Source organism: Brachyhypopomus gauderio, unplaced genomic scaffold (genome assembly GCF_052324685.1).
Source record: "Brachyhypopomus gauderio isolate BG-103 unplaced genomic scaffold, BGAUD_0.2 sc62, whole genome shotgun sequence".
In the NCBI taxonomy this organism is placed as follows: domain Eukaryota; kingdom Metazoa; phylum Chordata; class Actinopteri; order Gymnotiformes; family Hypopomidae; genus Brachyhypopomus; species Brachyhypopomus gauderio.
Genome location: NW_027506883.1, coordinates 1,480,572 through 1,504,737, shown reverse-complemented (window position 1 = coordinate 1,504,737; position 24,166 = coordinate 1,480,572). Strand labels below are relative to the sequence as shown.

The 24,166-nt window shown below is 44.4% G+C and overlaps 1 protein-coding gene across 2 annotated transcripts; it reads right to left on the bottom strand.

Annotated features, from left to right (window-relative positions):
* Nucleotides 1–1,223: 1,223 nt before the first annotated feature.
* cep192 (centrosomal protein 192) lies at nt 1,224–23,119 on the bottom strand. 2 transcript variants are annotated; one of them, XM_076988426.1, is made up of 48 exons: nt 22,817–23,119; nt 21,868–22,061; nt 21,502–21,612; nt 21,166–21,320; nt 20,809–20,870; nt 20,574–20,715; nt 20,355–20,470; nt 19,983–20,081; nt 19,136–19,279; nt 18,689–18,842; nt 18,179–18,393; nt 17,811–17,924; nt 16,958–17,336; nt 16,692–16,844; nt 16,548–16,612; nt 16,159–16,377; nt 14,637–14,778; nt 14,429–14,517; nt 13,254–14,334; nt 12,959–13,076; nt 12,653–12,803; nt 11,642–12,434; nt 11,321–11,469; nt 10,507–10,737; nt 10,179–10,304; nt 9,925–10,068; nt 9,718–9,781; nt 9,396–9,535; nt 9,005–9,097; nt 8,690–8,808; nt 8,400–8,585; nt 8,224–8,314; nt 7,818–7,997; nt 7,330–7,590; nt 6,817–6,938; nt 6,425–6,534; nt 6,164–6,323; nt 5,868–6,022; nt 5,579–5,702; nt 5,352–5,457; nt 5,002–5,209; nt 4,500–4,576; nt 4,319–4,414; nt 4,069–4,188; nt 3,415–3,518; nt 2,902–3,025; nt 2,518–2,576; nt 1,224–1,834 (listed from the first exon to the last, which is right to left on the bottom strand). In XM_076988426.1, exons 2-48 carry the CDS (start codon nt 22,020–22,022, stop codon nt 1,702–1,704), a joined length of 8,139 nt encoding a protein of 2,712 aa, XP_076844541.1. In that variant the 5' UTR covers nt 22,023–22,061; nt 22,817–23,119; the 3' UTR covers nt 1,224–1,701. The 2 variants fall into 2 exon arrangements, with proteins under 2 accessions (XP_076844541.1, XP_076844542.1); XM_076988427.1 differs by having other exon boundaries at nt 22,834–23,119.
* Nucleotides 23,120–24,166: the final 1,047 nt, after the last annotated feature.

The following is a 24,166-nucleotide window of genomic DNA, read 5'->3' as shown; positions in this document are numbered from 1 at the left end:
CCAGTACGTTTTCATAGAGAAGCACGGGGGCGCTTGCAGGAACTCTGTCCTAATAACAGCCTCCAGTATTGACTTGTCACTCACTACAACTGTACCTTTCTATTTTCAGGTCGGTTTTCTGTTAGACATTGGATGTTTCGGTAGCAAAAGCTCCCTATTAGAAAAGATTTAGCCACAATTCAGTCTTACCACTCCACGTGCAGGTAAGCATTTGACTATCGTCAGTAGCATTTACCAAAAATATTTGGCTGAAATCTGTGAATTAGTGATTTTATTACTTTAGTGTTTTTATAAGCTGCAACCAAAAATATCAGTATGCTCCATTATATTGCAGCAAATTATTCTCAGATGTTACATGTGCAGTTCCACTTACTCCAGAGAGTACTGCAGCAGAAACTCTGGGGACTACATGGCTCCTCACCATGAACTCTGGAGGGATTAAAGTAAAAAAAAAAAAATAATAACCTTGTTTCTTCAAACAGCCAAGAACTGTTGCAGAAATCTGGAGCACACAGAGCACTATTCTAGTTCACTTGAAGGAAGTAGTCCATGGATCTTACCTCAGCCTCCACAGAGAGGGCGGTGAGGTCTTCTGCTGTAGTGTCAGCTTGGATCAGTTCAGTAATGGACAGGTTGAGATCTGGAGTTTAACGATGCTGTTTTGCAGCTTTAGCGATCATTAGTATTTTCAGTGGAGGTACGCTTTGTCTGGAGAGTCAATAATTCGGATTCTGAAGATCATGTACATTTTTCTATGAACGCTTTAAAGACTAAATAGTAAAATAATTCTGTACTATACCACATTACATTATTATGGTGGTCGTTATAAAGACCATCTTATCCAGAGTGACTTACAAGACTGCTTTAATTCTCTACTCAGAAATGTGTCCAGAGATTATAAATAGGTTAGAGTCCAAAAATAATCCAGCTACCATACTGCCGGAAACGTGAGTCAATACTGAAACCTTTAATAATCCCCCCCAAACCACACAAGAACTCTAATCTGAATGCACCCTTCTTCCAAGAAAGTATGCATATATTCACTTTTTTGTCCACTACTTAAAATGTGAATGTTTTAAATGATTATTGCAAATAAAGAATAAAATGGTCATATTCTCTCAAGATATGCACTTCATATACGTCTCAGTGCAGTGTTAAAATGTAAATGGTATAATTTACATAAATAGTAACAAAAAAAAACTGAAGTAAACTTAATATGAAATAATCTTTATTTAGAACAATGATTTTAAAATAAATAAATACATCCTCAGTGTGTTGTACAAAATGTGCAATTGTTAACTAATGAAGTATGATCTCCAATAAAAAAAAACTTATTATTTTTAAACCGGTGATCAATTTTTTTTACAAAAACCCATCTCTCAAATGTGACCAAATTAGATTTCAATTAACAAATTGAAGTCTTGGGTGCAAAACATCAATATTCAATTCATGAAAGAAACTGCATATACATCAGAGAACATGAATAAGTCCAGTTCCATACTTAATGCTAATATTGGGAGATGCGATTTCCCCGGGCACACCAGGTGATCCAGTTCAGTGGAATACGAGAGCATGTCTTTCCTTCAGTGTCCATAGTGCACTTAAACATTTTAAGGACGATTCTTTACCAAGTAGTCTCACAATCACCTCCAGAGTGAGTGAACTGGATGGTGTCTTAACGGGAGCCCATGGCATGCTGGGTCAGGGTAAAGCTTCCCCAGTGAGCTCGACGGCGAGCTTAACGTCGCTGTCTGACTGAACGAGAAGTACAGCGGAGAACTGGCCTACCGTAGCCGGCTTGAACTGGACAGGCAGGTTGATGTAGTGCTGTGTCCTAGGGAATATAAATTAGTAGGCAGATTCATTGGTATGATTATAGCTCTCTGATGCACACATGTAGTAAAGTATGAATTTAAAGTATGAAATTCCAACAGAAATAAAAATGGTAAAAGACATCTAAACCAAAATACCTGGTAAACCTAAACAATACGACCATATAAACCACAACACCCCTGCAATGAAGTGGTAAAGACAACATAAAAATTTGCGCCAACTTAAATAACTGCTACTACACTTGCACCAGATCCATTACCATGAGCTGGTGTAATATGGCAGAGCAGAACAGAACTGGTCCCCATTAAAAAAAATATCTGAGGAAAAATCCTGTGAAAAACGTTTTGTGAAAAGGAGAATGATGCTGCGTGAACGGATAGTTCACAATGAGAAATAAATGACGAGCATGCGCGAGTGCCCATGTACACATGCTCGCATGAATTTCATGCACACAAAAACACACACACACACACACACAGCACTATATACCTGCAGCTTCACCTGATTGGTCCACTCAAGAGCACTCACATCAAGCATGGGCAGCAGGAAGTGACATCATATATTACATCACAACTTGCGTAAAAATCACTGCATACTACTACACAAAATTACCCACCAACAAAAGTTAGGACAAGAGCACCTGAGACGGTTTTTGTCAACAAAATGAGAGCAAGACAAACTCACCTTAGGGAATATTTGGAATGCTTGATGTAGAAAGGCTCAATGGGACTCGAGAACTTCAGCTGCGAGTTAATTAGAGAAGCCCAACATCAATGGCATGCAACACTTACAGCGCGGGCAGAATAATCACAAGCAATGATTATCAAATAAACTGGTGCTGAACTCATGAATTAGGGCAGTTTTAATATCAAAGCGCGTGATCTAGCCAGGGAAAACTTTACATGCACATCTCCCCAACAAACAAATGTCAAAGTTAATCCAGACCACTGGTGAACACTGGTGTGGTTCTGGTGTTAGAAGGCTCACGATGCGTTCAGTTCCAGGTGTTTTATCTGAAGCACGTCTCGGGCCATGATGTGGAATGCCAGGCCTTCTGCACACGCTCACCTCGTGCATACTTGAAGAGCTGTTGCGGAAGTTAACCTTCAGCGTGCTGACCTCGCCCACACGGGTGGCGGGGAACGCGTAGAGGCTCTGAGGTGCATACACACCTCGTCGGGGCGCTTCCGTGCTTCAGGACAGAGGGAGAAAGAGAGCTAAAATCAGTCTAATAAATCAGCATTCAGAGAACTCCCAGTCTGCACACATTAACAATGTAACTAACCAAACTGATATATGACTCTTTATTCCGACCACTGCCACAAATTACAATATTCAGAGCAAGATAACTTTTTAAAAATCATGTTAACAGCAACTTAACGCCAGTTTAGCTCATCACTGTTCTAATTTTAGACCAACAAAAGTCTAATTAATGTCCCTGACCAAGCAGCTGATTACTGAAGATGCATCACCAAAGAAGCACTGGATTTAAGCTTGTTAGACAAGCATAAATGTTTACATGTAAAGGTAATGCGCGTGTCTAAAACGTGCTGGTTAGCAGCAGCGGTGGTGATCTCTTACCCAGCTCTGGGGCCTGAAGACTCAACTCTCTTCCTGCTCTTCACGCTGCCTTCAGTTCGAATCAGAGTGCAGTCGGCCTCACGGCTGTGCCCTGCCCCGATACCCTGAAAACACCAGACACTTCTGATCAGCATTCTCTTCCATTCTGCCCCTCTCAACAGATATACTAGGACACGTGAGGTTTTCAAGGCTTTACGAAGATTGTTAATGTTAGTCAATGAAAATGATTGAAACAGTCACTTACAACAACATTCATATGGCCTAGACATTACACATTTCATTCATTTAATGTCTTTGATACCCAGCACGCCAGACACTCGCTCACACCTGAAGGGCAGTCATGGCCTGGTAGTTAGGGAACTGGTCTTGTGACCGGAGGGTCGTGGGTTCAATTCCCAGACCTGAGACCATGACTGAGGTGCCCCTGAGCAAGGCCCTTAACCCTCAATTGCTCACTCGTATAAAAATAAGATAAAAATGTAAGTCGCTCTGGATAAGGGGGTCTGCCAAATGCCATATTTTATAAAATTTTATAAAACTGTCCATCTAACATATTGCCTCCAGATAAGGATGTTTGTGCTAGAGTCATGACATCTTGAGTGGATGTCACCTTGGCTTGAATAAACGGCGTGGCAACAGCAGGGGAGGACTAACCGTGCCACAGAGCTGGAAGCGGATGCGGCTCTTGTGCTGTGGTTTGGCCACCAGGTGGCACTCCAGATCCCAGAACTGAGCGTAGTCTCCCCCGTCCCGCGGGAGGAATGTAATTGGCACCTATAAAACACCAACAAACAAATAATCTTTAGCGAGTGCCATGGGGTGACTCACCAGGAGTCTTCTGTACAGTAATTGAGTTTATAGGCCATCATACATTAGTACTGAAAAGCTCTCATGTCTTCTTCACCTGCATCTTGTCTTTGATACCCAGCACGCCAGACACTCTCTCACACCTGAAGGCTGTATATGTGGCACGGTACACATCCCCACTGCCGTCAACACCCTGAGGCAGCACAACAAGAGAACGTCTAACACAATGTGAGAAAATACGAGTAAAGGCTGAAGGGCAAAGAAGGAAAAAAAGTGACCTTGACATATGGAGGCGCGAAGGATGAAAGGTACCACCTCACTTCCTCCCCGGTGTTCTCCACCTCTAGAGAACATTCTAGAAACAAGAGAAACCTTTTCAGCTAATCGTTCATTAAAAGGCCTGCATGTTTCCAGGAAATCAATAGTTTAGGTGCAGGATTTTATCATCTTCCTGTATTATGTTACTAGCAAGGCAGTAAATGTATCTATACTTATTATTAATGACAATCCTAAAGCAATAATCACATGTGGATTTTCATATAAAAAAATTTTTTTACACAACAGACAGCATTATGGATTCTGGGTACATAAAATACCAAAATATTTAAACAAAAAGGATCATTAGTGAATTTGGCCCAACCATGTTGTTCATAATTGTATGGGAACAAAACTTCCCGCTAGCTGAACATGTAAATTCACTTTATAGAATTTAATAATATATGGAATCAGCCACAGAATGAGATATTGTAAAAGGCGGCCAGGTGAAGGTTGTGTGGTTACCTGAGGACTCTCCAGAAACAGTGGAGGGAAAGACCAGAGTGCGGTTCTTAATTTCCACCTGTGGCTGTGGGATGCAGCTCTGGGCTTTGAGGTCTGAGCCGGTGGGGGTCTGGACCTGGGGGGGCAGTGGGCAGAGCGAGCGGTCCGAGGACGGGCCTGCAGTGGACACGTCCATGGCCAGGTCCTGACGGATCTGCACTCTGATGGACTGCAGAGCAGAGAAGAGTGTGTGGGAGATGAATGTTTGGAAGGATAACACTTGTACTGAAGGACCTGGACACAAACGTATGCCAGTTACACAGTCTCTGGCCTTATAGTTCATCAAGACTAACTGGGGAGGGGACAGATACCTTCTGCTGACCATCACACTGGACATAGATCTGGCCGGTCCAGGGGAGCATGGAGGAACTAGTAGCCAGTGAGGGATTTGGGCTGATGAGAATCTGCAAATGATTCCTGGAGAGAGTTGGGTTTATATTAGATGATCATTTTTGGCGCGCGCGTGTGTGTGTGTGTGTGTGTGTGTGTGTGAGAATAAATGGATGTGCCATGAGGAAGTAAGACGGCGCATTCATACCGAGGCTGGATGACTCCATGTTGAGGAGTGATGGTCAGACAGTGGGCGGGCCAGGACAGCTCGAAGCTCAGCTCACAGTCCGAATGATTCCGAATCTGCACGTGCTTGGTGTCCGTGGTACCATCTGCACGTATTCCAGTCAAACCAAAACATTAGATGAACCCACATAATCAATAAGACTCGCAGGAACATAATAATCGGGACAGTGTCTGTGTCGTGAGCGGTGTTCAGCTCGGGCGCACGTGCGGTACACGTGCGGTACACGTGCGGGACACGTGCGGAGCCTCACTGGTGCTGGGTGCGGTGAGGAGGAGCTGGCAGGGCTGCAGGCTCCAGCGCTGCTCTGCTGGAGGTCCAGGCTGCGACACACACAGGGGCGGCCCCTTCACTGGCAACACGTCCAGGGAGACGTTACTGAAGTGCCGCTCCGACATCCCCAAACCACTGGCGGTAAAACAGTTACACTAATTACCACTACTGGAAAACGTTAACCGCAACAGGAGTTCCAACAACTAGAAAATACGAATTCAAAATCCAAATAAACACCATGATGCTTCTGTGAGGCAGGAGGAACAGAGTCGGTACCTGTCCGAGTCCGGGATGTTCTGGGACGGCCTGACGCAGTCGGTGTGGTCACTCTCTCCCGAGTCCGACATCTCCCCCGTGCCCAGGAGGGACAGGATAACCTTGCTCAAGTTGCCATAGAAAAGGTGAGCCTCGTTTGGCCTCTGGGGAAGGTCATAAGCTGAAGAGAGACAGTGAGAAATCTTTATTAGTCTACACAAACCCTGTGAGTAAAGATATTAATAATTCAGCTTTAGACATCAAAATCAGAGGATGTCTAACCTTCCTGAACGAGCTCCTCTCCAAGGAAAGGCTCATCAAAGCAAATGTTTTTCAGCAAGCTGTTTTCAGACAACACTTTTTTCCCCGCCTCAGGTTTGATGTGCAGTAAGCTAGGAGAGGACGGGGGCAGCAAGCCAGACACCAAGTGAAAAACAAACGTCTCGTATCACCATTGTGGAAAGATGTACGAATTTTAAACACATTCAAGGTCGCTGAAGATAACCATACAAACTAAAACTCTGCCAACAAACTTTTGCCAGTGGAAAAAGCAGTTTTATTTTTAAAATGAGGAACATGGGAGGTTTTTTCCTCCTCTTTTGAGAAGCTGGACCTCGTGACGATTCATCATCCGATTATCTTTCTAAAAACCACTTGACAGAAGGTCTACTCACTTCCTGAACTGCTGGCGGGAGACCTCATCTCCACAGAAGAGGCAGACGGTGGCCAGGACAGCAGTGTGAGACTGACAGAGTGCCTGCTCCCTGCTCGAGGCCTTCATCACCACCGTGATCACCTGCCAACACAGCACAACCAATAAGGCCATCGACCGCAAACACCGGCACAACGCTAAAATAACTTCCAAATAAAGTAGAAAATTTGCTCTCCAAGACATGACGGAAGACATTTTAATCAAAAACATCTTAAACCTCAAGCATTGCAGTGACCATATAAAGGCAAATCGCTGAAGGGACAGTTGGGTTTCGAGTTCAGAAATAGGACTGGAAATAAAACGAACGGCGGACCGCACAACAAATGAAAACAGAAAAAAAGTAAAAGAACTATGTTTACAATACATGATGGATGGTTGCAGACAGTAGCATCACCACAGGGTTATGTGGGAGAGCAATCGTTTGTGATTCTGGGCCCGACATGGTGAACCAGTTTCCTCGTACAAGCCAACACACCTCTTGAGTCCTCTCCTTGAGTACGAACTGTGATGGGGACAGGCTGATGACGGTGGACTGCATGACCACGCGCTTCTCCAGATCGCTGTAGGCCACGGCTCGGACAAAAGCGGCGCGAGAGCCCGTGTTGCGCACGCACACGCACAGTTTGCTGACCCGGCCGGCCTGCACGCCACTCAGGGTCGCCACGTAGCCATCGGAGCGCTTCCTCACATCCTCCAGGATCACGTTGCTTGTGCCACCATATCCAGTCAGAGGGATCTCAAAAAGGCCAATACGTTTCACGTCAGGACATGCACTAAATGGTTTAGGGATAACATGGTACTACGGCAATGCACCACTGGTCAAAACAACCCTTGGACAGCTCATAGAGAGTCTCAGGCAAAAAAAAAAAACATGGAAAATTCTCTCGGTCATCATTTGTTCAAGGTTAGCAGGAATAACAGATACCATACAACTGATAGACTATTTTAAAAAGATCCACATACTGTGAATTTGACCCCTGGCTGGGTGGTTCGCACCGCAGACTGCTTGATCTCTAGCTTGGCCAGCATGGACGCAACACGTGTGGGAGCAAAGAGAAGGTGGAGAGCGACATCCTCTTTGGGTTTGATCAGCAGCTCCCTGTTCCGCGTCAGCCGCTCGTCAGGGCCAAAGGAACTCTGTAGCTGCACAAGAGGGAGAATCAAAAGCAGGTTTTCTGTGTCCTGTGCCAAAGAGCCCAAGTATTAGATCTACTCTGACACACCTCTCAGTTACTATATAAAAAAACTGTTTAATGTGTTTACTTGACATGGTTGCAGTTGAAAAGGCATTAAAAACCTGGAGTGCTACTTAAAAATAAAATGCATGTGTGTGATTATTAGTAAGTGAAATGTGTTAAGTGCAACTAACCTGGAAGCAATCCTGGTCCTGACCTCTGATGAGGAGACGCAGCTTCTGTGAGGCAGTAGGAGAATTGTTCCTCAACACCAGCTTCTGCTGCCTGAAACATCAACAGTAGTTTTGGTTCACTGGAGAAACAGACATAAATGTGTGTGCCAGCATGCCTGTGTACCCGGGGTACTTACACTGCCCTACCCAGAGTGACTCCTCCCCAGGACATGAACTGCTTGTTGGAGAGGATGGGTGGCACCTCAGCATGGGACGCCATGGCCGGAGCAGAGGACACATTCCCAGAATTCCCCTGGAGAACCTCTCCCTTCAGGACCACCTCATACTGTGGCCCACTGGGCAACACGAATATGGTCAGCACACTGGGAGAACGAAGATGAAACACTCCATTAGAAGAACTTCAGCGGGCCATGCGTGTTCAGTCTGGACCCAGACAGTGTTGGACATGACTGAGGCGACGTCACACCTCTCTCTGTACTTCTGGCCGTCCTGCGGCGTGAACGTGATGACGACATTGTGCTCCTCTCCAGTTCGTAAGAGGAGCTCATCTGGCTTCACCGAGAAGCTGTTGTTACAATCATTACTCTGTGAAAACATACAACAAAAGTAATAATTATAAAAAAAGATATTACTACTTTTAATTAAAGGAGTAAGTAAATGTCCCTAGCGCGGTTTCTTTGCATTGGGGCCCCAGACTTTTCGACTATGCCACTGCTATGGACTTTAGCAGGATAAATGCAATTAAACAGCTTGGTTCAAATGCTAGTAAAAGAGGTTGTACCTTCAGTCTGAGATGGACGTCAATATTGCCTGCATTCTTCAGGGGGAGACTCTGTCTGGCTGGCTGACCCATCAGTGACTGAAGAAAAACTGGCTGTAATAAACAAAAGAAAATAACATTCTTAGATATCGTATTGAAAACAACCGAAGGATTTATATTCACAGAAGGAACCCCGTCATCCATCGAACATAAAGAAAGCAGAGCAGACTGTACTGTTGCTAATGGCAGACTTTACCATGATTTGAACATTCTTAAGACCTTGACCAGTGAACACCACATCCAATATACCAGACAATTTTAACTGTACCCCGTCTTCTGTTCACTTGTTCTGAACACATGTATGAATCTCCCACCAAGTAGATCCATGTCAAGAAAGAGGAGAAAACCTCACCTGCAGGTCCTTGGGGGCATGAACTCTGGCCGTCCCTGACCTCGCCCTGAGGGCAACACTTTGGATGACATGGCTGGGACCGGGGCTGTCCACCTCGATATCCACTCGAGCACTGTAATCATCTGCTGGACCCAACTCACCTGCACCACATGATACGGTTGAACCAACACCCAATATAATAGATATAATACACAATACTAGAATATAATAATACTAGAACTACCAAGACATTTGTTTTTAATCATTCCACTGCTACATTTAAAGAAACCATATGTGCAAGTACTGTGTGATCTACATTTGCATGAAAACAAATAAGTCATACCAGAGTTTATGTTGAACTTCTGAGGCGCATTAAAATGAACCCACACCAAGAAGCTGTCTGGATTCTGTAAAGAGGAAGAATTTTGTAGTTCAGCACAGAACAGCTATCCGTTAAGATTAGTGCCCATTTGCACTTCTGGTGAAGTGAAAAAGCTAAACCCAGAGCTCACATGCATTTTCATGCTTTGAGGTGACATACATCACTTACATCTCCATAGCTGGAGTGCATGACATGGTTTATGACCGAAGGGGCCGAAACAGGATTCAAGTTCCCGCCAGGCAGGAGAGCGCCGTCTGCAGTCATGGCAACGGGGCTCTTGGAGAAACTGAAGCAGTGCCATGCGGAGGCGGTCTGGAAGACGGGAAGCGGCGGTCAACAAGAGAGGCGAGATTACCCCCAAATACTGGAGATGAGTTCATTTGTGGAGCTCCACTAACAGAAGCGACAGAGATCCCACTAACCGCACTGATGACCAGGCGAATGGGCACGGTAGCACGAGTCCTGTTCACCAGTTTGAGGGGCAAGGCCTTAACACTGCCTCCTGACACGTCTCCAAAGTCCAGACACCCTGCTCCACCAGCATCTACCTGTGAACATACATCAACGTTTATTCATTCAGTGTGTAGTTGTCAGTCCTCCACATTTTGCATTGCTATAGGCTATGAGTCTATCATTTGTAAAATCCAAGCATCCAGAAGTGATTGCGTTAACGGAGTCCTGAAAATCACAGCAACTGCTGTATAGACTCTGTATAACTCTCTATGTTTCCAACGCAAACAGTTTACTTACTTGTATGGCAGGATTCTCAGCCACAGCAACAAGCACAACCTTCTTGGCGAAGGCTTCGGCGTGTGCCACAGTCTCGGTCTCCGCAGACGCAGGCCAGGACGACACGCTGAGCGTGCACTGGTACAGACCGGCCCTGGGAGCGATCAGCAACACCTTCTGCTCCTCTGTGCTCTTAGGGCCTATGATGGTCTTGTTCTTCACAATCAGCCACTGGTACGGGAGGGAGTCCACCTGGAAAGTGTGTTGCATTACAATGACATGAGATTAGATCGTCTGCAGTTGCAAGCAAAGTCGAGGTAAACGTGCAGGAGCTGTGTGGAAGTCGTCGTGTGTTGAGGCAGCAGTGTTGGAGGTGAGCAGTGCCATACTCCACCTCTCCCACAACACTACTCAACACACGGTGCTCATATCATAAAAGTGACCAGCCAACATCTAGGAGAAAATTAAAGCCTTGGAGATTACAATATTGTCCTAAAATGACTGAGGATTGGTCACAGTGCTCTGAATACATTTTTATTTAATAAATCGAGGACAGCGCTCGTAAGCAGGTATTTACTGTTAAAGCCAATGTACAAAGCAACACACTGGGCAGAATGTCTGTACAGTAGAAGGCCACGTTTCCCTTTCATTGCAAGCCAGACCAAGAAGTTAGATGGGAAGAACTAAATGTATTTAACAGTTTACATACACACCCGGGGATTGGGAAAAATTGGAACATACCAAAATGAGCAAAACAAAAATCACATTGTGAACAGATTAAAAAAAATTACCATATGGATCAGTTAGGAAGGACGAACAAGCAAAAAGTTCTAACCTTCTCGCCATCGATGGACAGGTTTACTATGGATATGGCAACCTGCTGCCAACGCTCAGAGGGGTTAAAAATGCTGAGTGATGTCTGGCATGCAATGCCAACACAGCAAGCAGTGGGAAACTTCAGCTCATCTGGGACAACCACCTGGCCTGGGAAACAATGGAACAGCAACACATAACTACAAACAACTAGCAATGGATTTGATGACCTATCTGAAGAAATATCAGACATAGAAGCAGCTATTTTTCATACTACCATTATACCTAATACAGTTTCCAGACTAAGAGAGAAATTACATTACATTAATTAGATAAAACCTACTTGTGAGGTCAGCCAGGTCCCTTGTAGACCACGTCCCAACGCTGGGCTGTCCATAAGGTTTGCCGAGAGGGTATTGATGAGGATGAGGGGTGGAATTCATGTAGGCAGATGAGAGACCTGCTGTCCCAGGAACATGAGCAGACCCAATGTGTGGATTAACACCAGGCATGACAGCTGACAAACCATACGGTCCAGCCAGGGCCCCCAAATGGTAGGACGAAGGCCCTTCAGTGTTCAAGTACTGCTGTGCTAGCTGCGTGCTAAGGAGTGATTGTCCAGTCAGGAGGGTCTGCACACCAGGTGTTAGGTCCGACAAAGCACCCCGAGTGGTCAACCCATATCTGAAGTCTTCAGGTTTGTAGGTGGAAGAGGGGAGAACATAGCGAGAATGGAAGAAATGTTCAGTCCCTGGTCCAGAGATGTTGGGCACCCGATTGGCAATCTGTTCCCCAACAACCCCAGGCTGATGCTGGATGTTGAGGTTGCTGGAATAGCCAGAGTCCCCCTGAGGGTAGAGATTCAGCCCAGACGCAGACCGGCATTTCCCCGGTCCACTCTCAGCCAGACGGTCTTTGTGGAAGTTGCACTCACTCTGGCTACGTGGGCCATGTTCCGAGACCTTCTGGATCAGATCAGGAGTTTCTGCACGACGAGGAGACAGTGGACTCTTTAAAGAAACGAGCACGCCTGCATTATTGTTCTGTTGGACAGATCCATTTGCGTCAGCAGGGTCCGCTGGTGGAGTGGGACTTGCTCTGATGATGGTGGTGCTCAGAGTCATGGAGTTATTTTTCTGAGGAGACAAAATAAGATAATCAAATACACCAAGTAAATCCAGCTGCATCCTGGGTGGAGATACAGTCCACGGTTGCAAGACACCCATCACTTCTACAAATACCACAAGAGATCTTGGCAGTGGTTCATAAGGCACAATTTTTTTCCTCCCCACAGTCTGCATCCTCAGCCAGCTGGGGTATGCTAGTTAGCATCTTGACCTCTGACCCAACACACCTTATGATGACTGGGGGTGGGCATGAGGGTGTTGTCGTTGATGGAGAGATATGTGAGCCTGCTGATGGACGGGCTGGAGCAGTGAGACTGGGGGGAGAGGGGATCAGGACTCTTCTCACCCGCAGCCCCACTGGAGGAAGGAGACAGCTCCCTGTGACGTAGAGTGGCACATGTGAGTATAAACCACACTGTTGCGTGAACAACACCTTTCAAATGGCAACACATTTGATGGGCTGAACTATCCTCATCTACACAAATCCCTATACTACTATTTAAATCAAATCTTGAACAACAATAAAGGTTTACCCATATCGACTAGGCAGTGAAGTCTGACTTGGGCTGGAATGGGTAAGTGGAGATGTGGAAGGTCTGAAGGAGTAGTGGCCAACCTCCACCCCAGCGGTGGCGCTGTGCTCAGGAGAGCCTTTAGAAACAACATAAAACACTTCAACTACGGCAAACTTCTAACGTCCGTAACATCCAACACATGGCAAAAGACTAAAGGTTCAAGTGCTTAAATAAGATGCGTAGATGCATTACAAAGGCATTCTGGAAACGCTTATTTTACAGTAACATCAGAACAAACATTAGAAGAACTTGCCAAATGTACTCTGAGCATTTTGGAGGGGAGTCTGCTGAGCAGCTGTTGGCTCCTCTGTCCCCAGAACCCGAGACGAGCTCCTCAGTGAACGTTGCTCCTCTGTGCGGGCTGCATCCACTCGCCCCGTGCAGCTTTTGCTGCGAGGAGTGTGTGGCGAGCTCCTTGGTAATGGCACCTCTGAACGCTGACTGCTTCTCAAACCAGGAGAGGTCTTGGGGGCAGCACAAGGATCCGTCGAGGAGCCGCTCCCCTTCAGAGAGCGGCGCGGGCTGGAGACCTGTGTTCGGGCGGGGGCCGTTTTGACCTTGGGTTCTGGACAGGTTCTGCTTCCTGCAGGGGTCACCGTGGGGCAGTCCCTCTTGCTTCTGTCAGCACCGGACTTGACTTCCACAGGTCTGGATTTGAGCGGTGACGCCTGCTTCTGCGTTGCACCTACGGATCTCCTGGCCGGGTGCGAGGTGGCTGTTGGAAGACTGGTTTTTGGCCGAGGTATTGAACTTCTCTTCACGTCTGACCGCTTAACTTCTGACACAGCATTGGTGTCACTGCACTGGTTGGACACAACGCCTGGCAAGACTTTGCTTGTCTCTACTTCTTGAGTTTTTCCCAACACCGAATCTTCAACACGGAGTCCAATATCATTTTGCATAGGAAGAGACCGTCTCTGTGCTGGCCCGTTAGAGTTTGCCAGACTGTCGGCCAAGCTCAGGATGTCCAGGCACGACTGGGAGTTGGAACAATCACTGTCACTGCTGGACACCTCAGCCATCTTTAGATATTTCTCCATGTCAAGAGCACTCAAGTCTCCCAGGGACAAAGTTTTCTGCAGAGGGTTCTGAAGCACTTGTTCAGGTGCAGGGTTCTGATCTGCTTTCCCTGCCCGCTGACCACGGCTTGATTTGCCCTTTTTGGACAACTGTATGATCATTGCTGCAAGCTGGGCTGGGTCAGAGCTGATGGAAGCGTCTGCGATGGCGGAGGCTATTGTGCTAATGCTCAGTATTTGGCTGTTGCTCGAGTTGGGTGATTCAGAACTGCGGCCTGAACTCTGCGCATCTCCCGGTGACAACACAGGGGGAATCTAATGAAAAATAAAACCAGAAGTTTCACAAATCAAATACGCAACACACACACGCGAAAAAAAAACTTGGTAAGTGCATAAAATAGCAGCACACCTGCACATTTTGTCTAGTTGTCTGTGGAAGTGAATCATTCTCCGGATGAAGCTCAGCTGCTGTGGGTTCAATGGTCTTCTCCAAGTCCTCTATGGTTTGATAGCAGGGGAGGGGGGTAAAAATAAAATCACAAATCCCTGATCATATATATAGATAAAATACCAAAAAGCCCCCCTTGGGGATTCCAGGAAAGATGCTGAACTCGTACCAGGATTCATAGTCTCATCAGCATCACTGAGCTCCACTGTCTCGCTGTGAATAGAGCCTCCAGTGGAAGAGAAATCAGACGGACGGAGCAGAGCAAAAGGCTCCCTCTTCTCCGGAGAGTTGATGACGTAACCAAACGAAGGCTGAGCAAAATAAAACCAAAAGAGAAGCAAAAAAAGTCACATTTTTAGTAATTGCTCATGACCAGTCTAATTATTTACATTAATCCTTAATCACTACAACTTTACTGCTTGTGCAACATTGGCCATGATCAGTAATCTGCTGAAAAGCTCTATTAATAATGACCCAGATGTCCCAACTAAAATGCTTAAACTGTAGCCTTGCACAATTAGCACTTCACAAAGGGCTCCAACAGCCAAAATGATGCATGTGGATTAATGATGCAGTCTTAGCTATGACAGTAACAGTGGTAGGGTTGTCCCGATCCGATATTTGGATCGGATCGGCCGCCGATATTAGCAAAAAATGCGTATCGGTATCGGATCGGTAGACACGAGAAAATGCTGATCCAGACTCCCGATCCAGTTTTTTTTTTTTAAGTCCGATCCCGGTTTTCCAGCGCACCCATTTAGATAATCCATTCCAGTTTTTGCTAGTGAGAGTAAAATCCGGTCCGCATTTTCCAGCACACCTTCAGCACACGAGCGTAGTTTCTGCCCCAATTTAGCTCCGTGGCATCTCGGACCGCCGTGTAAATTTGAAGTTATAGGTCAGTTGTGTGGGATTATTTTACCTTAAAGGATGACAAAGACGAAGAGGTAGAGTGCAACATATGCCACAGTAAAGTCAAGCGTTGTGGTAAAGCTGTAAGAACTTTTAATACCACCAATCTAATCAAGCATTTAGCGAAATACCACCATAAACAACATGACGAGTTTCTAATGAAAACCGAAGACAAAAAGAAAGGTCCTACACAACTAACACTGGCAGAAACGTTTGAATTGAAGGGAGTGTATAGATGGGGATGGAGCAGCAAAGTGTGGAGTAGAAGGCATTTTGCTTTTAATTAGTTTACGATATGTGCACGGATTTTTTTTTAAGCTTTGGTTTACACTTGTTCAAGAGCACTGATGGATGTTAATGTTAATGTTTTTTAAAAATATAATTTACAATATTATTTGCACTTGTGGCTTTTTAATCCTTGGTTTACTGATGCTATTTCTGTTTGTTATTTAATATTTTGTCTATTTTGAGTTTATTAATTGCTAAATAAACAGGTCAGTTTCTCCTTACCAACCATTGTGTATTATTCAAACACACCTAATTCAGCTGGCTACTTGTTATCAAGAGTAAAACGCTTTTCAACATGAGTTTGACAACAAAGTAAGTTGGCTAAATAAATTTAAACTTTAATACATGCTCGGATAGGCCGGTATCGGTATCGGCCGATATCGGTATCGGATCGGAAGTGCAAATAAATATCGGTATCGGAAGTTCAAAAAGCTGGATCGGGACATCCCTAAACAGTGGTATGAGGTTTGGTGTGACGACTAAGTCCTCACCCTCTTCACGTTGTCCTGTGCGCTGCGCCCTAAACAACCCAGAGCCTCAGAGCGCTGCTGGAAAAACTCCCCCAGGGAAATGCGCAGGTAGCTCTGGTCCTCCTTCTCAAACTCGGTGGAAACTTGGGAGGCCCTCATTAAAATGTGGCTACCCGGGGGGACTTTCCAAGATGTGTCACCAAGGGCCGTACTGACGTTAACCGCTTCAATTTTCTCCTCCTGTCAGGAGAAAATGGAAATGATTCAGTGACTCGTCACTCGACTTGTCGGACATCGGTTTGAAACATCCGTTTAAGAAAGGCCAGAGATTTGCCCTGACTTGTGGCCGAGGAAACGGTGGCAAGGGCAGTGTACAAACATCAGGACTGGGGAAAGCAAGCGGTTTTCACCTGCATGAACTGATGCTCTTTTTCAAACTCCTCTTGATCCTCAATAATCTTTTCCATGACTTGACCTGTATAACATGAACATTATCAAATATTGCACAAGTATAACAACCATAACGCACAAGACAAGAATTCCCAAGAACTTACTGCCACCAATAAAATCCTCTGACTCAAACTGTGTAGCGATATCTTCAGGAACGTCTGACTCAATCTCCTTTTTGAAAGAGGAGTAGTAGGCAAGGTCAGTGACCCACTTGCCCTCCTCATTTTGGTAGACCACACTATGGGTAGCATTTGCACCTGAACATGAAGACTTCATAAGAATTGCATCTCACACTAAAACAAAAAAAACACCAAGACACACACTGCTGTACTGATGACCAGCAAATAAAACCAGTTGTCAATTATCCCACCTTGTTCAACATCATCTGAGCAGTGATTCCAAACATCACTATGCTCATCCTCATTCTGATGGAAGCTCTGAGAGAGGTACTTCGCCTCCAGAGATTCTGCTGGATGTTCTTCATCACTGACATTCGGATGTTCCTCAAGGTTCAGCGAGTCTCCACAAGGGCCTCCACGAAGCCCTAGAGCACTAATGTCCACGGTCTGTCCACGATCATCTCCCATCTCACTCTCTCCAAGACGCTCTTTGACTAAGGAGAAGTGGAAACTGTTCTGAGTGCCCTGAGGGACCAAGGCAGAATCCTGGGGGGCACCAGCTCTGAGGTACATGGAGTCAAAGTGTTCTTCTGGAGATACGACACCAGAGTGTGAACTATCCATGGCATCCTGTTAAAGGGGATTGGGGTGAGATCAATCTGTATTTTAAAAGATCCTTTACAAATTACCAACAATATATCAAACAAGCCCAGTTTAAAAACAACAACAATGGTAATTGGTAATGGTAATTGTGTAATACCACGGTAGCAGTATAGCAAAGCTGTTCATTCACAATTGGGCAAACTCACCTTGTCATTCAGTTTAGGCTAGAATTTGTAACTAAATTGGTAATGCACTATACAAATCTAACAACTGTTCAAAAACCTAACTGATTTATTCATTTACAAATGCCGCAGCTGCCGTAAAAAATTCCTCAGTATAAAATTTATAATAATTTCCACAGTAATTACTTTGTCTAACAATATTCTGACCCCCTAATGGATATGGGTCTGCAAAAAAAACCCCATTGGTATATCCCAAAAGAACCAACTTAAAGCCAGCTTAATATACCATATTACAGATATAAAAGTAATCAGAACTCACAAGAGCTTCTTGCCGGTCCTGATTAACACTCCAGTTAACTGTGGACAGGCTGGCAGGTGCTTGAGCAGAAGGCTCTGGTTCCCCAGTACCAACTGGGCACACACGGTCTCCCATCTGAAATCAGACCACACATATTTGAGAACTGGAGAGCAGCACAATGGTTACAGTCACCTAGTGACTTGTGACACTAAATATCTAATAACTTCAAACAGAAGTGCTAAGAAATTCTTATATTTGTATATTAATATTGCAGCTCTTTATTCCAAAGACTCCCTGTGACTTGAGAGGCATATGAGCTCTAAAGAAGAGTCACAGAATACAGTATACAGAATATATGCAGACACAACATTTTTAAGAGCGTGGATTACCTGGCTGTGTCTCGCCAACCCGGACCAGTCCAGGCCCGGCAGCTGAGAGAGCAGCTGCTGTGAGTGGTCTCTGGCTCCACTTGCCCCCACGATGCCCAGTCCTCGGAGCACATCGTAGGTGGTCTGAACGCTGGCAGGCAGAGGGATTGTAGACACACCACCATCATTTCCGTCGTCCTCACTACCGCTGCTCCCATCACCACCACCTCCATCTCCTAAACAGAAAGTACACACAGTTGTCAACGACCGGTACGCTGACATTTCAATATGGTGGTAGACTACCAACAGCCCTCTTATGCAAATTATTTAAAATGCAACAGGTTAGAAGGCTGTACGTGGCTGCTCTCGTCATTCTTACTGGACACGCAAGTTGTCAGTGTAAAGTCAATATGTTAGTAGGTACATGGGAGAAAACCTGTCAAAAGCAAGGTCATTACGGCAGGAGGAATTTGAGGAGGAGTGGAGGAGTTCTGAGTCTTGTATGCGAATCTTTATCTACTCTGGAGGAACCTGTGATGGGTGAATCGATGACTTGTCCCTCAGCAGAGCGCCGGTGCTCAATGCCAGTCCTGGGGTCCAGACACTGGCCACTTTGTTGAGGTTCATCATCTGAGCTCCCACCTTCCAGGCCTGGCCTGAAATTAGGCCGATGGCTTTCACCAACCTAAACGTACATCACCAAACATCACTCAGGGGCTTTCCATGTAATTCAGTAGTGTGTCACAGGCTAAAATGTATAGTAAAATGTTCAAAAGTGCACAAATTCACAGATATTCCTCCAAACTGTTAACAGGACATTAAGCTGTTTCAGTAAAGGAAATTGGGCAACGAATAATGCAATGTAAACAATGCAATCATAAAGAACTCATGGATCCTCGCATGAACATATTTGTAGAGGTATATTCATTTTATTACTATAGTATAAGTATGTATAGTATACAGTTGTCATGGATTTACCAGTTGTCTGGAGGTGCTTGGTAGTAGGAACCTGGGTCTTTGGTTCTGGGAGGCTTCCAGCTCATCCTCCGTGTCCTCATCACTGGCGGGACAAGAGTCCATACCAGTGGCAGCCAGCCGCACATCAGGCATGCAGAAGTCCTCCTGGGGGGGATTAAACCCCCACACAAGAGAAACCAATAAACAGGAGAGCATAAAAGCAACAATACTTCAATTAGGCATAGAGACACGCTGCACTTGTCAAACCTTTAAGTGAAATACTCTATTGACTGGCATGCAGACACTCATTTCTATTAACAAAAGAGATTACTAAAATTACACTGCTCAAGAAAAATAAAGGGAACATTAAAATAACATCCTAGATCTCAATGAATAAAATCGTTAAAAATCTTTATTTAATAGATCATAAAAATTACCAATGTAAATCAAAATGATTACCTCATGGAGGGCTGGATTTGGAATCATACTCAAAATCAAAGTGACCAAAACATCAGCCAGAAAGGATGAGAACAGAGAAAAGGTCTGTGGTCACCACCTGCAGAACCACTCCTTTATAGGGGGTGTCTTGCTAATTGCCTCATTTCTACCCGTTGTCCATTCCATTTGCACAACAGGTAAAATTGATTCACAGTGTTGCTTCCTAACTGAACAGGTTGGTTTCACAGAAGTGTGATTGACTTGGAGTTACATTGTTTAAGTGTTCCCTTTATTTTTTTGAGCAGTGTACAACACTGGGTATTAGTTAATGAAATGTTCATTCCTACACAGAGAATTTTTATTTAGGAGACACAAATTTCCCCATCTTGTGCAATACCCATTCTCAGCAACTTTAACATCAGGTTCCTACCTGATCACAGTTGCCAAGGAAGTTGTATCTGGTCTTGGATGAAGAATCTGGTTCAGTAAAATACGTCTGAGACAAAGCAGCTTGACTGCTAGGTAGCTCCTAATGGACGAGACGTGATGGTATTAATTTGCATTCATTTGACTTGTTTTGGGTCTCATTTTTGGCAGTATGGTTCTTATGTATTATGAACAAAGGACAAAACAAAATCAAAATACAGCTGTTTGTTTCAAATGATTGAAAGCACTGCTGCTTATTTACTAAATAAACTAGACTTTGTAAACAGTGACTAATCAAATAATTCTAAAATGCAACACCAACATCTTACGTTCGATCTAATATGCAAACTAAAAGGTATCGGCATTGGTGACTTACAGCAGCAGGGATCTCTTGGCCTTCAACCTGACCTCTCTGCATGGCAGGTGGAATCAGATTATTGAAGTACTGATTCAGCTGTTCTTCATGCAGGTGGTCCACATCAATGTCATCATCTGACGTTCAGAAGCATAACAAACACTCAGAACTTGTCCAAATATCTGGACAGCAAACTAGTAAATGGTTCTTCTATCTACTACGGTTAAATAACACATTTACCCGAAATATCACTGTTCATGCTGTCAAGTGACACAAGCTTCTCATTTGCCAGGAAGCTGGCCACACTTCCACTCAAACCATCACTGTCCACTGCCTCACTCCCTGGAGACTCTTCTTCTATGGTGGCTGGGGCAAACATAGCCTGAAACAACCAATCAGTCTCATGAATAAATGTTAAGAACTTACAGGTAAAAATGGATGCCTAGACAAGGTTGAGTATGCATTATAAGCATACCTGAACAGCCACATTTTCCTTGCCCCCAGTTTGAGAAAATGTTAACAGGCCACTTGAAATGTCTGCAAGAGGAATTTGCACACACAAGAGGAACTTGGCACACGTCCACCAAATAAAATGAACGAGAAACATCAAAGGATCTCCAAAAACAACAACAAAAGAAAAAACAGCAGGGGAAAAAATCACTTGCTACATTCTTTTCCTACAGATAAAAGTGTAACTCAACTAGGCCCATGGTCACGTAGTCCATAAGGCATCTGCTAGCTTTTTTCCCTGATTGAACTGCTAACCATAATGCTGACTCTAAATGATCTTTTACTCAATCCTAAAAGATGTAAATATGTAAAGGTTTGGTACCAGTGGGGTACTCAGAGGGCCGGGCAAGGGCAGGCAGTGCTCCCACTTCGGCTGCAGAGCCTCTAGAACTGGATACACATTCTGACTCGTCCAGATTAACCTTCACAAGTAGTTCTGAGAACCGATTAGCAGCGATGAAGTCATCTGCATCATTCCTAATTGAAACAAATTCACTGTGTGTTAATGCATCTCTTAAAGGTTTATCAGAAATCCATTAAACAGTTCCAATATCCCTGGGATACCAGTAAATGCTTCAAAATATTTCATGGATATGAAATACTGGTACTCCATCTATTATACAGTAGATCAAAGAGACAGATGTGTGCTGACACTTACAAATCGTCTTTGAAGCTGAGTGCAAACTTTCCTTTCTCACAGTTCGAATTTTGAGAATGCATACAAGAAAGTGGGCCATCCTCCAAGTAAGATGCTTGGACATCAGTTAACCTGACAGAAGAGGAGGAGTCTATGATGCTTAAATAAGTGAGCATGCCTACAAAAATCCAGTGACAAATGAACAATCCTGGAATAACAGTTTATAAGCTCCTGACTTAAAAGCAAGAAAAAAACTGACACTAAGGACACTGAACTCTGAATAATTGAGTGAATGCACTTTGAAGAGGCAAACACGGCTCTAATATGGCCTATAAGGATACACATGAGTGTAATAATGCTGAGAGCCTTCAAACGGGACACTCCCACCTGTTGTCTGCTGCAGCTCTAATTTTAGCCACGGTAGAAGCAGCCATGGGCACCCCGAGAGTGGAAGCCAGTGTCACATTGCCCAGTGTGCCCAGTGAAGTGTTGGAGACGAAGCTAGGAAACGTCTCATCTTCGAGATTTCGGAAGCTGTCCATGTCTGTGACTCAGTGACAAGCGTTCACATAGGCAATGAGCTGGAAAAAAACGCACATCTATGAAAACAGTAGCAAATGCTTTTGATTATGTATTTTAGAGCATGCAGTATCCAATCAGACAACGATTTTGTCACGTTATACGTTAGCTAGGCTGCTAAATAGTAGTAAACATCCATGAAGTAACTGGCCAACTAGCGATATCAACAACAGGACATGTGTTGCCAGTGTGCGCTACCTATCCCGTCGGGAAACAAAACTACAGACAGACGACACTAACATCTGAAAAAGTTGTATCTGACCATGTCCAAACTTTTATTTAGTTAGACAGCCAGCTAGCTCCGATTATGCTAACTAGGTTTGTTTACAAGTTTTCTCTAGAGGGTTTACGCTAACTGGCTAGCGTTATATAAAAATGAGCTAGCAGGGGACAGAGTAATGTGGGTATAGGTCAAAATCCACATATTTTTTTCAAGACAGCAATAGTTAGGTTAGCTAACACGCCAAGACAGTAAAAATGGTTAAATATCTTACATAAAAGTAAATGGTGTGATAACAAATTCGTTAGCTTAAGGATTCAACTGAGAGTTCAATGGGGACCTAACCTGGCTAAGCTAGGTTAGTTAGTTAGTTAGACGTTAGCCGATAGCTCGGCCACGAAGGAGCCAAACTATGGCCAGCACACACGTATTAGCCGATCAGGCTAGTTAGCCACTTCATAACCAGCAGCTTCGCCTCAGCAAGATTCGAAATTCAAAACGTTAACCGTTACATTTGGCCGCTGCACACGCGTTCACCTGTTTAGCTAACCGACCAGCGTTCCATGCTCGCGACAACTAGCGCGCGCCAGCATCCAGCGACTTCGCCCCCAGTGCCTCGGGGAATCTCTTCAGAGTAGATCTCCTTGGCCACTCTTCAACACTTTGGAAATGTCGCGCGTTGTATAATTAGCCACAACACGAAAGTTAGCTATCCGTGTCACTTGTGAATCACTTGGTACGGTGTGTCGATGGCCAACCGTTTGTTTTGCAGATGTTTAAAGTAATCCCAGACAATACAAAAAACAAAGTTAGACCATAACTGAAGGAGCCCGCCTCTTAATTTCGTTTTGTGGGCGGGCCTTATACCGACATCTCGCGTTTTAATTGGAGCGCCATATTTCATTCATTTCAAATAACAAGCCAATCCCGAGAAGCTTGATTGAAGCGCTGGTAGTTAGTTACTCCAAATTCTGCTGAGCTGTTGTAGTGCGCAGATTTGGAATTAGACTAATGTACACTATATTTTTTATTTATTTATTTAGTTGACTTATATTTTAATTTTATTTTTATTTACATAATAATGTGCCACCTCATGCCACTGTATGGAATGTTGATTTACCGGATTTGTAGATAGTCTTTTTTTTCCATTTTCTTTAATGAGAAAATACAATCCAAGATACTTTTCAGATTTAGTGTAATTATAGTGTAATTATTTATTGCTGCATGACAGCATTTTTGTCAAGGACTCCTCGTGATGTTTGTCAACATAAAAGACAGCTTGCATGATTAGGATCACAGCACAATTAGGCCAGTATTTGTATGGGTATTTGTATAACAGCACATGATAATTACACCCATGATCTTAGTGCTGGTAGCATTTTGCTTTACCTGCTGTCCCAGGTGAGCTACAGTTGTATCAGTGTTCTTGCTAAATCAATTTACCTAACTGGCGCTTATGAGATTCTCAAACCGTAGCTTATGAGTTTGAAGAATTATGCAGTTGGTATTTCTCAGGGTGGCAATATATTTGTATTTATTGCAGATTATCTGTGAATTACAGTAAATTATCATATTTAGTAAGGTAGGTTTATATTATGCTGTAAAGTCATTTCTAAGTGCTTCAGTAGCCAGAAAGTTACTGTTGTCATGACTCAAATGTAAGAAAGTGGCTTGGGACAAATGCTCACCACAAAACATCTCACAGCTGCCACACAGGACAGAGCCTATTTATAGTGGGCCACGCCCAACACAGTCAGACTATCCTTTCTAGCAGGGTTGCAACTACATACTTTCTGAGGTGTATGCAAACATACTATCTGCGTAAGCGCCCCCCCCCCCCCCCCCCAACTCGTCAAATAATTTTCTGGCATCGATTCGGCACCCCCT